The sequence below is a fragment of the Schistocerca americana genome, chromosome 3 (genome assembly GCF_021461395.2).
Source record: "Schistocerca americana isolate TAMUIC-IGC-003095 chromosome 3, iqSchAmer2.1, whole genome shotgun sequence".
Classification (NCBI taxonomy): Eukaryota; Metazoa; Arthropoda; class Insecta; order Orthoptera; family Acrididae; genus Schistocerca; species Schistocerca americana.
Window position 1 is genome coordinate 983,584,655 of NC_060121.1, and position 16,319 is coordinate 983,600,973.

Below are 16,319 nucleotides of genomic sequence, written 5' to 3' on the forward strand. Positions count from 1 at the left end.
CAACACTATGGAGCAATACTAAAGTCATGGCTCAGTAACAAGTTCTAGTAATACCCGCCATTGTAGCAACAATGTGTAAAAGATTCAAAAGCAAATGGACTGTATTTTGTTCCACTAACCTTTGCTTATTACCAATAGGTTTTCGGCTTATCACGACGTCACTTGGAACAACTGACTCGTGGCCCAAAGGACACCAGTATGCAAGTGACGTAACGTGTAATTAACGTTATTACCAACGCGCTTTGATCGTAGCATCAGCAGAAAATGACAAATCGAATCATCATCACACGTGGCATGTCTAAAAAATGTCCGAATAATTAGTGGCTAATAACTGGCTGAAAACATGTTGAGAGTTCATAAAACGTGACGTTTTAGAGAAAGTGTATAAGTCGACTAGAGACGAATACCGAATCGTTTTACCGACGATGTGGGGAAATCCATTGACGTAACTGACTTTAACATTGAGCAGATTCCTGTGGTGCACACGAGAACAAGCATCTCGAAAAAGTCGATTTTTGTCGGCTGTCGACGTGGTACTGTCATGAGCATCTATGGAAAGTGGATGAAGGGCGGTTGAGCCAGGAGTAGTTGACGGGGGCTGGACGTCTGCTCCTCATCTCTTAACGTGGAGGTCGGAGGCTCGCTGAAGATGGGGCTCCGCAGCAGACAACCCCTTATGTACATCTTCGTTAGGCCAATGACGTCGTGAATAACCATTGCAGTGGGCACAGGACTATCGAGACTGGACCGAGAGTGGAAGCGTGACGCTTCGTCGGATGAATCACGTTTATTGCCCCAGTAGGTCGATGACCGTGTCCAGATAGAGCATCGTCGATTCGATCGGCTGCTCGAAGCATGTGCCACGCCACGGACGCAGGCCGGAGGGGACAGCATTATACACTACTGGCCATTAAAACTGCTACACCACGAAGGTGACGCGCTACAGACGCGAAATTTAACCGACGGGAAGAAGATGCAGTGATGTGCAAATGATTAGCTTTTCAGAGCATTCACACAAGGTTGGCGCCGGTGGCGACACCTACAACGTGCTGACATGAGGAAAGTTCCCAACCGATTTCTCATACACAAACAGCAGTTGACCGGCGTTGCCTGGTGAAACGTTGTTGTGATGCCTCGTGTAAGGAGGAGAAATGCGTACCATCACGTTTGCGACTTTGATAAAGGTCTCATTGTAGCCTATCGCGATTGCGGTTTATCGTATCGCGTCACTGCTACTCACGTTGGTCGAGATCCAATGACTGTTAGCAGAATATGGAACCGGTGGGTTCAGGAGGGTAATACGGAACGCCGTGCTGGATCCCAACGGCCTCGTATCACTAGCAGTCGAGATGACAGGCATCTTATCCGCATGGCTGTAACGGATCGTGCAGCCACGTCTCGATACCTGAGTCAACAGATGGGGACTTTAGCAAGACAACAACTATCTGCATCAACAGATCGACGACGTTTGCAGCGGCATGGACTATCAGCTCGGATACCATGGCTGCGGTAACCCTTGACGCTGCATCACAGACAGGAGCGCCTGCGATGGTGTACTCTACGACGAACCTGGGTGCACGAATGGCAAAACGTCATTTTTTCGGATGAATCCAGGTTCTGTTTACAGCATCATGATGGTCGCATCCGTGTTTGGCGACATCGCGGTGAACGCACATTGGAAGCGTGTATTCGTCATCGCCATACTGGCGTATCACCCGGCATGATGGTTGTTCGCAGTGTCGGCACTTTGAACAGTGGACGTTACATTTGAGATGTGTTACGACCCGTGACTCTACCCTTCATTCGATCCCTGCGAAATCCTACATTTCAGCAGGATAATGCACGACCGCATGTTGCAGGTCCTGTACGGGCCTTTCTGGATACAGAAAATGTTCGACTGCTGCCCTGGCCAGCACATTCTCCAGATCTCTCAGCAATTGAAAACGTCTGGTCAGTGGTGGCCGAGCAACTGGCTCGTCACAATAAGCTAGTCAGTACTCTTGATGAACTGCGGTATCGCGTTGAAGCTGCATGGGCAGCTGTACCTGTACACGCACGCCATCCAAGCTCTGTTTGACTCAATGCCCAGGCGTATCAAGGCCATTATTACGGCCAGAGGTGGTTGTTCTGGGTACTGATTTCTCAGGATCTATGCACCCAAATTGCGTGAAAATGTATTCACATCTCAGTTCTAGTATAATATATTTGTCCAATGAATACCCGTTTATCATCTGCATTTCTTCTTGGTGTAGCAACTTTAATGGCCAGTATTGTTAAGGCGCTTGGCTTCAAGAGTCCTTTTGTGGTAATCGAAGTTACCGGGACAGCTTTGGATTAAGTCTATATTCAAACACACATTTCTCGTTGTCTTCCGATAATTTTGTCCAACCCCTTAGTCCTATTTACTACACTTGTAGTTACATCCGCATTTATGTCGTATAAAGTAGGGTCAAAAGGGAATACGTTTTACGTAATACTGTAGGTCTGTCTTCATCCTTCATCTGACAACGGAGGTTGGCACGAGAGCAGTTTACGTCGCAATAGGCGATTCCAGCCACCTTGTTTCTGAGTTTTAGCACAATTTATCGAGACACTATAGAATTGGAGATGGGCATTTTCAGTTGTAGACCAGGCACACAAATTAAACCCAGCGGAGTTTCAATGAACTGTCATTGTAGCTCTCTTGGGATCTTGACCTAGCACTTTGTAAACTGCGCTATTAAATGTGGGCAGGGTCATCTTCCCAAAAGAAGCCTGAAATAAGCAAGTTGATTGTTTCAATTTAACTAAGCACTAGGTAATCTGATATGGCGGGGAGTCTTATAAACAAATGAAGTCTCTGAAGATAAGGATATTTATAGATGATTCGTCTGATGCTCAAGAACACTTCTTCTGACAGGTCTCAATACGAGATCGCAACAATTTTTTTTGTCATTGAAGAGACTTCAATGATCCTCTTCAGTGGCACGTTTACCCCATCATAGAACACAATACTGAAACAAAAAGACAACACATTTCAGATTTTTCAGTTTTCAACAAATATAGTTTACAATATCCCTCGCAATCATGTTCATTTACGTTCTCTTAATAAAGCGTTGCAGTTTATGTGGAAACTAAAGGAACAGACGTGATGTAAATGGTGATTTGAATATACAGGGTGGTCGGAAACAGTTCGAAAAGCTGGTAAAGGTATTGCCGGGTGGGTTATGCTAGAAATAACTGCACGGAAGCGACAAAGAAACTGGTATAGTCATGCGTATTCAAATACAGAGATATGTAAACAGGAAGATACGGCGCTGAGGCCTGCAACGCCTGTATAAGACAACAATTGTCTGCTGCAGTTGTCAGATCGGTTACTGCTGCTACAATGGCAGGTTATCGAGGTTTAAGTGAGTTTGAACGTGGTGTTATAGTCGGCGCATGAGGGATGGGACACAGCATCTCCGAGGTAGCGATGAAGTGGGGATTTTCCCGTACGACCCTTTCACGTCTGTACCAGTGAAACAAATTTCTGACGTCGCTGCGGTAAGAAAAAGATCCTGCAAGAACGGGACCAACAACGACTGAAGAGAATCGTTCAACGTGACAGAAGTGCTACCATTCGGCAAATTGCTGCAGATTTCAGTCCTGGGCCATCAACAAGTGTCAATGTGCGAACCATTCAACGAAACATCGTCGATATGGGCTTTCGGAACCGAAGGCCCACTCGTGTACCTTGGATGACTGCACGACACGAAGGTTTACGCCTCCCCTGGGCCCGTCAGAACCGACGTTGGACTGTTGATGACTGGAAACATGTTGCCTGGTCGGACGAGTTTTGCTTCAAATTGTATCGAGCGGATGGACGGGTACGGATATGGAGACGACCTCATGAATCCATGGACCCTGCATGCCAGCAGGGGACTGTTCAAGCTGGTGTAGGGTCTGTAATGGTGTGGGATGTCTGCAGTTGGAGTGATATGGGACCCATGATACGTCTAGATACGACTCTGACAGGTGACACGTACGTAAGCATCCTTTCTGATCACCTGCATCCATTCGCGTCCATTGTGCAATCCGATGGACTTGGGCAATTCCAGCAGGAAAGTGCGACACCCCACACGTCCAGAATTGCTACAGAGCGGCTCCAAGAACACTCTTCTGATTTTAAACAATTCCACTAGCCACCAAACTGCCCAGACATGAGCATTATTGCGTCTGGAAATCCTTGCAAAGTGCTGTTCAGAAGAGATCTCATCCATCTCGTACTCTTGCGGATTTATGGACAGGCCTGCAGGATTCATGGTGTCAATTCCATCCAGAACTACGAGTACTTCAGACATTAGCTTAGTCCATGCTGCGTCGTGTTGCGGAACTTCTGCGTGGTCACTGGGGCCCTATCGATGTTAGGCAGGTGTACCAGTTTCTTTGGCTCTTCAGTGTATTAACAAAAACAATTCGATACGTTGCGTCTTTTCCGATTTAATTAACATTGAAGATAGACAGGTCGTAGCGCGAGCAAAGTCAAGCGACACGCCGGACACGGTGTCGCCAATCGTGTTCTTCGGTTGGTTTCCTAAAACCAAACAAGAGAGGGATAAAAGAAATTGGAGGTGGGTCGGAGTAAGGATCGAAACCGAGCCAAAATGTGCGCAGTCTCCTGCGCTATCATCTACGCCATGAGAACAACTCACACTATTTGTATCTGATGGCCAGTTGAATTTGCGCGTACAACGGTCTGATTGGCTAGCTTCACTCTAATTAACTTGGAAACGGTGCAATGTATCGAATCTTTTTCTTAAAAATTATTTCTCAGCACAGCCTACCCTGTAACACCCTTACCACCTTTTCAGATTGTTTCCGACCAACACGTATAATGTTTTTACCTCGCAATGTGTGAAATACGTATTTATACTCTGTATGCTTTCTCAACGACAGTCAACAGCTAACGAAAAATTGCTCCGAACTGACCCTATACTGCTCTGTTACGGTGAAAAATGTATTTAAAATTCTACACAGGAAATAAAAACCTAAAATCCTGGTAAACAGTGTTATATTCTGCTTTGTCTACTATCCTCTTTCTAGTTATAACAGCTGGTCATCTGATAAATCTATTCTACCATCATTCATGATGTCAACAATGGGAACTCGGCGAAGCAACTGCGTGGCGCACTATTCAGGTGATGGACATTACGAGCTCAGTTTTAGATAAAAATTTCTTGTGAGATGTCTTGACTAATTTTATTGACTCTTTTGTCTCGTTGGCTACTACTCTGGACGTAAAAACGTCACAGCTCTGTTTTAAAATACTAAATTGGGTATTTTCAGATATTAAAGTGGGTGTCTTGTTACGGATATTTGTTAATATCGACCCTATATAACATACAGCATATGTACTCGACTGCGTCCGGACGTACGGTTTCGCATGACTGCAAATACTTGCGTTTGTCAGCAAGACGTTGGTCTGTTTCAGGTTCCGGTCAGCTGGAGTTTGAGGAGTTCGTGATCCTGGCCTCCAGGTTCCTGGTTGAGGAGGATGCTGAGGCGATGCAGCAGGAGCTCCGCGAAGCCTTCCGTTTGTACGACAAGGAAGGTGAGAGGCGGAGGGTGTCAACAGCGCTTCCTAGACCGAGGCGCAGTTAACAGTGTTGCACTGTCTTACGCAACTAGGGAATCACTGCCACAATAATATTAAATTGACTGCGCATGTATTCTAAACACGTCATTCGGTAACGGTGATTTAATGAGGCTATCGCGTAACTGTATGCTGAGTCCACGTCTTCACTCTGTTGGAGACCTTGTCACAGACTGTCAGTAGCGTAATTGTAGTAATTTGGACATAACAGTTAAAATATTTTCCGATGGTAAAATAAATTTCTTATTCAGTTTTTCATGTTATTCGAAAAGTTAAACTGTTAATTAATTTCATAAATGCATTTATTGAAAGATCATGCTGGTCGTATAAGAAGAAAGCGTTATTTTAGCTAATTTAGTGAACCAGTTGACATTGTAATTCTGTCAGAGACAGCAAAGGACTTAGAAGAGCAGTTGAACGGAATGGATAGTGTCTTGAAAGGAGGATATAAGATGAACATCAACAAAAGCAAAACGAGGATAATGGAATTTAGTCGAATTAAGTCGGGTGCTACTGAGGGAATTAGATTAGCAAATGAGACACTTAAAGTAGTAAAGGAGTTTTGCTATTTGAGGAGCAAAATAACTGATGATGGTCGAAGTAGAGAGGATATAAAATGTAGACTGGCAATGGCAAGGAAAGCGTTTCTGAAGAAGAGAAATTTGTCAACATCGAGTATAGATTTAAGTGTCAGGAAGTTGTTTCTGAAAGTATTTGTATGGAGTGTAGCCATGTATGAAAGTGAAACATGGACGATAACTAGTTTGGACAAGAAGAGAATAGAAGCTTTCGAAATGTGGTGCTACAGAAGAATGCTGAAGATTAGATGAGTAGATCATATAACTAATGACGAGGTATTGAATAGGATTAGGGAGAAGTGGAGTTTGTGGCACAACTTGACTAGAAGACGGGATCGGTTGGTAGGACATGTTCTGAGGCATCAAGGGATCACCAATTTGGTATTGGAGGGCAGCGTGGAGGGTAAAAATCGTAGAGGGAGACCAAGAGATGAATACACTAAGCAGATTCAGAAGGATGTAGGTTGCAGTAAGTACTGGGAGATGAAGAAGCTTGCACAGGATAGAGCAGCACGGAGAGCTGCATCAAACCAGTCTGAGGACTGAAGACCACAACAACAACAACAGTGAACCAGTTATTTACAGTGTGCTGTAGTGATTCACAGGAGAGATGCATGGACGTTTGACAGATTACATACAGCGTGACAATTCTTGAACTATATGAAATAAAACCGTCATAACTTCTGAACGGTTTCCGTTAGCACGTTCACACTGCACAGTTGGGCGCGGAGCATGATCGGAATTACTATGCGCATGCGCAAGAGCCTTGTTGTTGTGGGCCATTTGCACTTCGATGGGTTCGTCAATAAGCAAAATTGTCGTATTTCGGGGACTGTGAATCCGTATTTCGTGATCGAGAAGTCTCTTCATCCTCAACGGGTGACTGTGTACTGCGAAATGTCCAGTCACGGAATAATCTGTGCGATGTTGCTTGATGGCTCGGTGACTACAGAACGGTGTGCGAAGGTTTTGGAACATGTTTTCATCCGCATTATCCAAAGTGACCCTGATTTCGACAAGATGTGGTTCACACAAGACAGATCTCGACCCCATCGAAACAGGAGAGTTTTTGATGTCATGGAGGAGCACTTTGGGAACCGCATCCTGGCTCTGGAGTACCCAGAGGCCACTGGCATAGTCTTGGATTGGCCGCCATATTCTCCGGATCTGAACACATGCGACTCCTTTTTGTGGAACTCTTTTTTAAACAATGTGCACAGCAACAACGCCGAAACCATCGCTGAGCTGAAAACAGCCATTCAGGACATCTACAGCATCGATTTTCCGGCGTTTCAGCGGGTCACGCAGAATTTCGCTATTCGTCTGCGTCACATCATCGCCAATGATGGCAGGCATATCGCACACCTGAGTCCGAATATCTGTAGTGACGTTTAAATACTGAGTAAAGTGTGTGCACGCCGTAGTTTGTTGGTAATTTACGTTTTTTTTTTCATATAGTTCAATAATTGTCGCCCTGTAGATACGCAGCTTTTATGCCTTCTACTGCAGTCGTACTAACAAGGGGAGGCCGCCAATTGTGAAATTCAGATTCGATTCATACTGCGCATAAGAAAAGCTCATGGCCAGAGTTGTAATGTGGCAAAGCACCAAGATGCACTTCTCAGCCGTTGTCGAGAAAATCGACAGTTAAAAGAAACCGTTCCGGTGAAACACTCTCTACGGTTAATAACTTGCTGCAGTGTCGTGGCGCAGCGGTAAGCGCTCGGGGTCGTAATCCCGCGGCAAGCAACTTTTTTTATTATTAGTTTTTTGTAATTCAAATATATATATATATATATATATATATATATATATAAACTATTAGTGAATTGCTTATGCGTGTTGGTGAAGGCGGATCGCTCTCCAATTGTACCGCCTCCATTTTTCCGTTTGTTTAACAGGGTGTACCAAAGCTCTCACGTACGCACTGATTTTCGACGATGTTATAAGTTGCGCTAGGGACCGCAGCTACTTTCTTTCGAAGTTAGCAGGCAACTACGCCGTTATGCGGCGGCTCGTTTCGGCCCATTCAACATCTGTCCATCAAGTGTAACGAGCGAGTAACGGAGTTTATATTTCATACCTGCCACGGCAAATTTGTGTTCGTGAGGTATCTATTCTAATTCGAACGTTTGACTTACGCTATACGCATTCGTTTCGGAATATCGTTTCTACGTCTTCCGTTAACTATACGTGGTTAACATTATGAAGACAATTAATAACATTTGTGAAATACAAATTTGTTTGCGGAAAACATAATGATGTTCGAAGTCGCCAGTTTTTCCACGACAAAAGACTTTCAACAACTTATTATATGAATAATTGTTGCAACTGATTGCCGGGAACTATATATATGTGTGTATATATATATATACACATTAGAATTACAAAAAACAAATACTAAAAAAAAGTTGCATGGCGCGAGATTCGATCCGGCGACTTTCGGATTACAAACCCGAGCGTAGAAAATTGTAAATCGTAGAGAGTATTTCACCGCAACGGTTTCTTTTAACTGTCGGTTTTCTCGACAACGGCTGAGAAGTGCATCTTGGTGCTTTGCCTCATTACACCTCTGGCCATGAGCTTTTATTATGCGCAGTATGAATCGAATCTGAATTTCACAATTGGCAGCCTCCCCTTGTAAGAGTTCATATCGGCTGTAACTCAGCCCACGATATCAGCAATATGTATGAGATTTTCTGTTATGCAAAATACAAACACTTAAATGACAGTCACAGTTATTATGATTTTTAAATACTACTTTTTGCGTTCACAGCGACTATAAAAATGGAGGTACTTCAAAAATGTGCACTTCAATCAGATGTATTGTACCTAAAACTATTTACATGTAACGGTCTTCCTGTTATTATTAACGCCTTTGTTGCGGTAACGGTTATCAGTACTAATAGGGTTACTAAGGCTTTTCTGAGAATTCTGTTTTCCCATTTCTCACAACATGAATGTGTCGGTAGTCAGTCACTGGCAGTCTCGCATAGCGCTGTAGAAACCGACAACCATGTATTGGAGCGCACATGTGACAAGGTACGTCCATTCCAGGTAACGGGTACATCACGACTGGCGTCCTGAGGGAGATCCTGCGAGAGCTGGACGACAAGATCACGGAGGAAGAGCTCGACATGATGATCGAGGAAATCGACTCAGACGGCTCCGGGACCGTCGACTTTGATGGTAAGTCGGTTCAAGTCCTTGTAACCGATTGCGCCAACATGTCATACTGAATAAGCCAGGATATTAGACGTAATACAACAAGATCGTATTTTGCATTTCATTTTCTCCCTCTCCTTCTGCTACAGTCTCGTTTGAGGGACAATCATGACACATAACCGAGCTTATACAGAGGGTGGACAAAAATATGGAGAAGTCAAAAATACAACACATGATCATTCCTAATTCCGTGCAGGAAAACAGTTTGCTATCAGAAATCTTTCAGTAGTCTCCGAATGGATAAATAAGGTCCTGTATAGTTTTGAAGGGAATCTTACAGCATTCTTCCTGAAAAATAACAACATACGAGGGCAGTTCAATAAGTAATGCAACACATTTTTTTTCTCGGCCAATTTTGGTTGAAAAAACCGAAAATTTCTTGTGGAATATTTTCAAACATTCCCGCTTCGTCTCGTATAGTTTCATTGACTTCCGACAGGTGGCAGCGCCGTATGGAGCTGTTAAAATGGCGTCTGTAACGGATGTGTGTTGCAAACAACGGGCAGTGATCGAGTTTCTTTCGGCGGAAAACCAGGGCATCTCAGATATTCAGAGGCGCTTGCTGAATGTCTACGATGATCTGGCAGTGGACAAAAGCACGGTGAGTCGTTGGGCAAAGCGTGTGTCATCATCGCCGCAAGGTCAAGCAAGACTGTCTGATCTCCCGCTTGCGGGCCGGCCGTGCACAGCTGTGACTCCTGCAATGGCGGAGCGTGCGAACACACTCGTTGGAGATGATCGACGGATCACCATCAAACAACTCAGTGCTCAACTTGACATCTCTGTTGGTAGTGCTGTCACAATTGTTCACCAGTTGGGATATTCAAAGGTTTGTTCCCGCTGGGTCCCTCGTTGTCTAACCAAACACCATAAAGAGCAAAGGAGAACCATCTGTGCGGAATTGCTTGCTCGTCATGTGGCTGAGGGGGACAATTTCTTGTCAAAGATTGTTACAGGCGATGAAACATGGGTTCATCACTTCGAACCTGAAACAAAACGGCAATCAATGGAGTGGCGCCACACCCACTCCCCTACCAAGAAAAAGTTTAAAGCCATGCCCTCAGCCGGTAAAGTCATGGTTACAGTCTTCTGGGACGCTGAAGGGGTTATTCTGTTCGATGTCCTTCCCCATGGTCAAACGATCAACTCTGAAGTGTATTGTGCTACTCTTCAGAAATTGAAGAAACGACTTCAGCGTGTTCGTAGGCACAAAAATCTGAACGAACTTCTCCTTCTTCATGACAACGCAAGACCTCACACAAGTCTTCGCACCTTAGAGGAGCTCACAAAACTTCAGTGGACTGTTCTTCCTCATGCGCCCTACAGCCCCGATCTCGCACCGTCGGATTTCCATATGTTTGGCCCAATGAAGGACGCAATCCGTGGGAGGCACTACGCGGATGATGAAGAAGTTATTGATGCAGTACGACGTTGGCTCCGACATCGACCAGTGGAATGGTACCGTGCAGGCATACAGGCCCTCATTTCAAGGTGGCGTAAGGGCGTAGCATTGAATGGAGATTACGTTGAAAAATAGTGTTGCGTAGCTAAAAGATTGGGGAATAACCTGGTGTATTTCAATGCTGAATAAAACAACCCCTGTTTCAGAAAAAAAATGTGTTGCATTACTTATTGAACTGCCCTCGTATTTAGGTAGAGAAGATGGACGTACATAGTGATCACACACCCTTCTCTCCAAAAAGCCCAATAATATTGAGGCCTGGTGACTGTTGGCCAGGGGAGGTGCGACAATTCATCCTCGTGCTCACGACAACAGTCGAAGCGAGTTGTGCGAACAGGGCACCTGTTGTCCGCCCCCGTTAGCTGATTGGTCAGCGCGGCGGAATGCCACGCCAAGGGGCCCGGGTTCGATTCCCGGCTGGGGCAGGAGATGTTCTTCGCTCAGGGACTGGGCGTTGTGTTGTTCTCGTCATCATTTCATCCCCATCCCCGACGCGCAAAGTGGCGTCGAATGCAATAAGAACTTGCCCTCGGCGGCCGAACTTCCCTGAATGGAGGACTCCCGGCCCACAATGCCGTACGCTCATTTCCATTTTCCAAGGACGCTGTGGCCTTGGAACACAGCATCATCAGTGGGGAACGAACATTGTACCACGGAATGGACCTGATCACCCAAATTGTTCACACAATCCTTGGCAGTATTGCGGCCTTGCAGAGTAGCCGAGCAACCATGGGGCCCATGGAATAGTGCGATATGGCTGCCCAAATCGTCACCGGATCCCTCACCATGGTTCCGCTCTTGGCAGTGAGAGGCCTGCGTCGTAGGCTTGGAGCGGCGTACGTCAGACGTAAACTCGGCCAGAAAATAGAAACGGTGTCAAACAAGACTCATCCGACTTTCTTCCATTTCTCCATAGTATTGGTTTTCAGTCTTCCGCACCACGTTTTCCTGTTATGGGAATTTGTACCTCTGATGTGTGGTTTGGAATTCAAACGCACCCTGCAGTTCCCAGCTTATGAAGCTCGGTTCGTGTTGTTTTAGTGCTGACGGGGTACGACATTCAGCTCTGCAGTGACTTTCGTGGCTGTCATTCTCTTATTTTTCGTTAGTCTTCTTCAACGACCATCAGTCTCGATCATCCAACACACACTTTCCTTACTCGTTGAGACTTAGCAGATGATTTTTCCCCGCTTTCCCTGTACGTGGTACACAAATTCAGTACCGTGTCCCTTGAAACACCAGACAACTTGGTTACGGAAGTATCCACCATAGGAGCAGCAGCAATTTGCTCACGTTTGAATTCACTCATCTCCGACATAATGCACTCACAACTACACAGAATACTGTTCCGAACCCGACTGACACTTGTGAGTATTGAGGACATCACACAGGTGCCGTTCGTGGTCAAATGGAACAGTTCAACTTGCAGGCTAGTCTAGCATCTGTGTTTATGTTGAAGCATGCATTTCTAACATCGTTTCCATGTTTTTCTTCAAATACTACACTAATTTATGTCTCTGTAATACATAATGTCGAGAGTACATAATGATTTTCTTACAGATGTGTACACCTAATACGGAAATTTTACGAAATCAACTTTTGAGATTTCATGGTTTGTGATGAATTCCATTATGTCACACAGATTCTAGAAATTTAGTTTCTAGATACTCCACCACGGACTGACGGCAATAATTTGTATGTGTACAGTCAAGGAGTGCCACAAATTCCTCTTCTCCCCAATTCTATTCAATACCTCCTCATTAATTATTTGATCTACTCATCTAATCTTCAGCATTTTTCTTTAGCACCTCATTCCGAAAGGTTCTGTTCTCTTCTTGTCTAAACTATTTATGGTCCACGTTTCACTTTCATACATGGCTACACTCCATACAAACACTTTCAGACACGACTTCCTGACACTTAAATCTATACTCGATGTTAATAAATTTCTATTCTTCAGAAACGCTTTCCTTGCCATTGGCAGTCTACATTTTATATCCTCTCTGCTTCGACCATCATCAGTTATTTTGTTCCCCAAATAGGAAAACTCCTTTACTGCTTTAAGTGTCTCATTTCCTAATCTAATTCCCTCAGCATCACCCGACTTAATTCGACTACATTCCATTATCCTCGTTTTGCTTTTGTTGATGTTCACCTTATATCCTCCTTTCAAGACACTATCCGTCCCGTTCAACTGCTTTTCTAAGTCCTTTGCTGTCTCTGACAGAATTACAATGTCATCGGCGAACCTCAAAGTTTTTATTTCTTCTACGTGGATTTTAATACCTACTCCGAATTTTTCTTTTCTTTCCTTCACTGCTTGCTCAATATACAGATTGAATAACATTGGCGAGAGACTACAACCCTGTCTCATTCCCTTCCCAAACACTGCTTCCCTTTCATGCCCCTCGACTCTTATAACTGCCATCTGGTTTCTCTAAGAATTGTAAATAGCCTTTCGCTCCATGTATTTTACCCCTGACACCTTCAGAATTTGAAAGAGAATGTCCCAACCAACTTTATCAAAAGCTTTCTCTAGTCTACAAATGCTAGAAACGTAGGTTTGCCTTTCCTTAATCTAGCTTCTAAGATAAGGGTTAGTATTGTCTCACGTGTTCCAATATTTCTACGGAATCCAAACTGATCTTCCCAGAGGTCGGCTTCTACCAGTTTTTCTATTCGTCTGCAAGGATTTCGCATTAGTATTTTGCTGCCGTGACTTATTAAACTGATAATTCTGTAATTTTCACATCTGTCAACACCTGCTTTCTTTGGGATTCGAATTATTATATACTTCTTGAAGTCTGAGGTATTTCGCCTGTCTCATACATCTTGCTCACCAGATGGTAGAGTTTTGCCACCGCTGGCTCTCGCAAGGCTATCAGTAGTTCTAATGGAATGTTGTCTACTCCCAGGGCCTTGTTTCGACTTAGGTCTTTCAGTGCTTTGTCAAACTCTTCGCGCAGTATCATATTTCCCATTTCATCTTCATCTACATCCTCTTCCATTTCCATAATATTGTCCACCAGTACATCGCCATTGTATAGACCCTCTATATACTCTTTTCCACCTTTCTCGTTTCCCTTCTTTGCTTAGGACTTGGTTTCCATCTGAGCTCTTCGTATTCAAACAAGTGATTCTCTTTTTTCCAAAGGTCTCTTTCATTTTCCTGTAGACAGTATCTAACTTACCCCTAGTGATATACGCCTCTACATCCTTATATTTGTCCTCTACCCATCCCTGCTTAGCCATTTTGCACTTTATGTCGATCTCATTTTTGAGACGTTTCTATTCAAAAAATGGTTCAAATGGCTCTGAGCACTATGGGACTTAACTGCTGAGGTCATCAGTCCCCTAGAACTTAGAACAACTTAAACCTAACTAACCTAACGACATCACACACACATCCATGCCCGAGGCAGGATTCGAACTTGCGACCGTAGCGGTCGCGCGGTTCCAGACTGTAGCGCCTAGAACCGCGCGCCACTCCGGCCGGCCCGTTTGTATTCCTTTTTGCCTGCTTCATTTACTGAATTTTTGTTTTTTCGCCTTTCATCAATTAAATTGAATATATCTTCTGTTACCCAAGGGTTTCTTCAAGCCCTCATCTTATACCTACTTGATCTTCTGATGCCTTCACTATTTCATCTCTCAAAGCTGCCCATTCTCCTTCTATTGTATTTCTTTCCCCCATTCTTGTTAATCGTTATCTAACGTTCTCCCTGAAACTCTCTACACCCTCTGGTTCAGTCAGTTTATCCAGGTCCCATCACCTTACATTGCCACCCTTTTGCAGTTTCTTCAGTTTTAATCTACAGTTCATAACCAATAGATTGAGGTCAGATTCCACACCTGCCCCTGGAAATGTCTTTCAAGTTAAAACCTGGTTCCTAAATCTCTTTCTTACCATTATATAATCTGTCTGAAACCTTCCAGTATCTCGATTCCTTTTCCGTGTATACAACCTTCTTTCTTGAACCAAGTGAACCTATGATTAAGTTAAGCTCTATGCAAAATTCTACCAGGCGGCTTCCTCTTTCATTCCTTTCCCCCATTCCTTATTCACCTATTACGTTTCCTTCTCTGCGTTTTCCTGCTATCGAAATCCAGTCACCCATGACTATTAAATTTTCGTCTCCCTTCACTATCTGAATAATTTCTTTTATCTCGTCATACATTTCATCAATGTCTTCGTCACCTGCGGAGATAGCCTTCGGACTCGCATATTCATTTTGAAAAACCCTGTACTTTATGAGACATCAAGGCGATACGTCCGTCTAAACTGAGATGTCTCATTATGTCTCTCACGAATTGGTAAGAATGTATTTTCTTTAAGAGCCAGAGATACGATTCCATTTATCTGCTGACTTTCGTGCGTGACATGTCGGCTGCAGGTACTAGATCATTAACTAACTGATTCCTGCAGACTGGATGCCTTTAGCTCATAATTTGCGTTCACGTAACGTTTCGGTTACATTTCTGTTTCACACTACATATAATTCTGTCAACAGTTTGATCGTCTTTGTAATATTCTGACTTGTTTTCAAACCAAACACAAGAAAAACATTTAGTCCTGTTGATATATGTTAAACATATACTGACATTTATTTTAATACAGCAGCACATAGTGACATAACGCGCTTTGTCGGGGACTACTCAATTAAACTGATCGATTACATCTGATGTGTAGTGATTTGCGTAGGTTGTATTGAAATCGTTGTTATTATATCACATGTCAATGATGTTGCATTATTACTGACGATGCTGGATGTTCAAATGATCCAGTGCAAGTAAAAACCTAAATTTTAATTAAAACTGAATTACTTAACATACCAAAATTAAAACACTGATTACTTCACCAACGTTCGTCAAAGGAAGATTTTAATGCAGGAAACAATCGTTACACACAAAATGCAAGTGAATCAGAAAATTATGGTGACAGATTTAAATTTTAGGGGAAAAGTAGTTGTTTTTAATTTTATATTTCACTCATAGAGTCTTTTTCTTAACAAATTTAGTTGAATCACATGTTTATTAATATTTATTTCTTACCAAAAGACATCCGTAATGCGAAATATATAATATAAAATCGTAATCTACTTATTTATATTTACATCTGATTTTCATCCAAAAATAATGTTACCTGATATGCCTTTTGACACATACATGTGTCTTGCTGCTGTTGTCTCCAGTACGAAGACTCGTTTGATACAGCTCTCCGCGCTACTGTGTTCTGTGCATCATCTCTGTACAATAACTGGAGCCTACATACGTTTACTGTTAATTGTAATTATGTCTTGTGCTACCTCTACAATTGTAATCCCTCAGACTTCCTTCCTACACCAAATTAAAATTTTCTCAATGCCTTAGAAAGTATCCTGTCAATCTGTATCTCCTTATATTCCAGTTCTCTCATAAATCTCTTATTTCTACAGTTCGG

General features: G+C 43.4%; 1 protein-coding gene across 1 annotated transcript in view; it reads left to right on the forward strand.

Annotated features, from left to right (window-relative positions):
• Nucleotides 1–16,319, forward strand: part of LOC124607323 (troponin C, isoallergen Bla g 6.0101-like) — a 45,675-nt gene that overhangs the window by 12,515 nt on the left and 16,841 nt on the right. The window contains exons 4-5 of the mRNA XM_047139624.1: nt 5,453–5,572; nt 9,250–9,381. Of these exons, the coding sequence (XP_046995580.1) occupies nt 5,453–5,572; nt 9,250–9,381 (252 nt within the window). The remainder of the gene's footprint in view (nt 1–5,452; nt 5,573–9,249; nt 9,382–16,319) is intronic.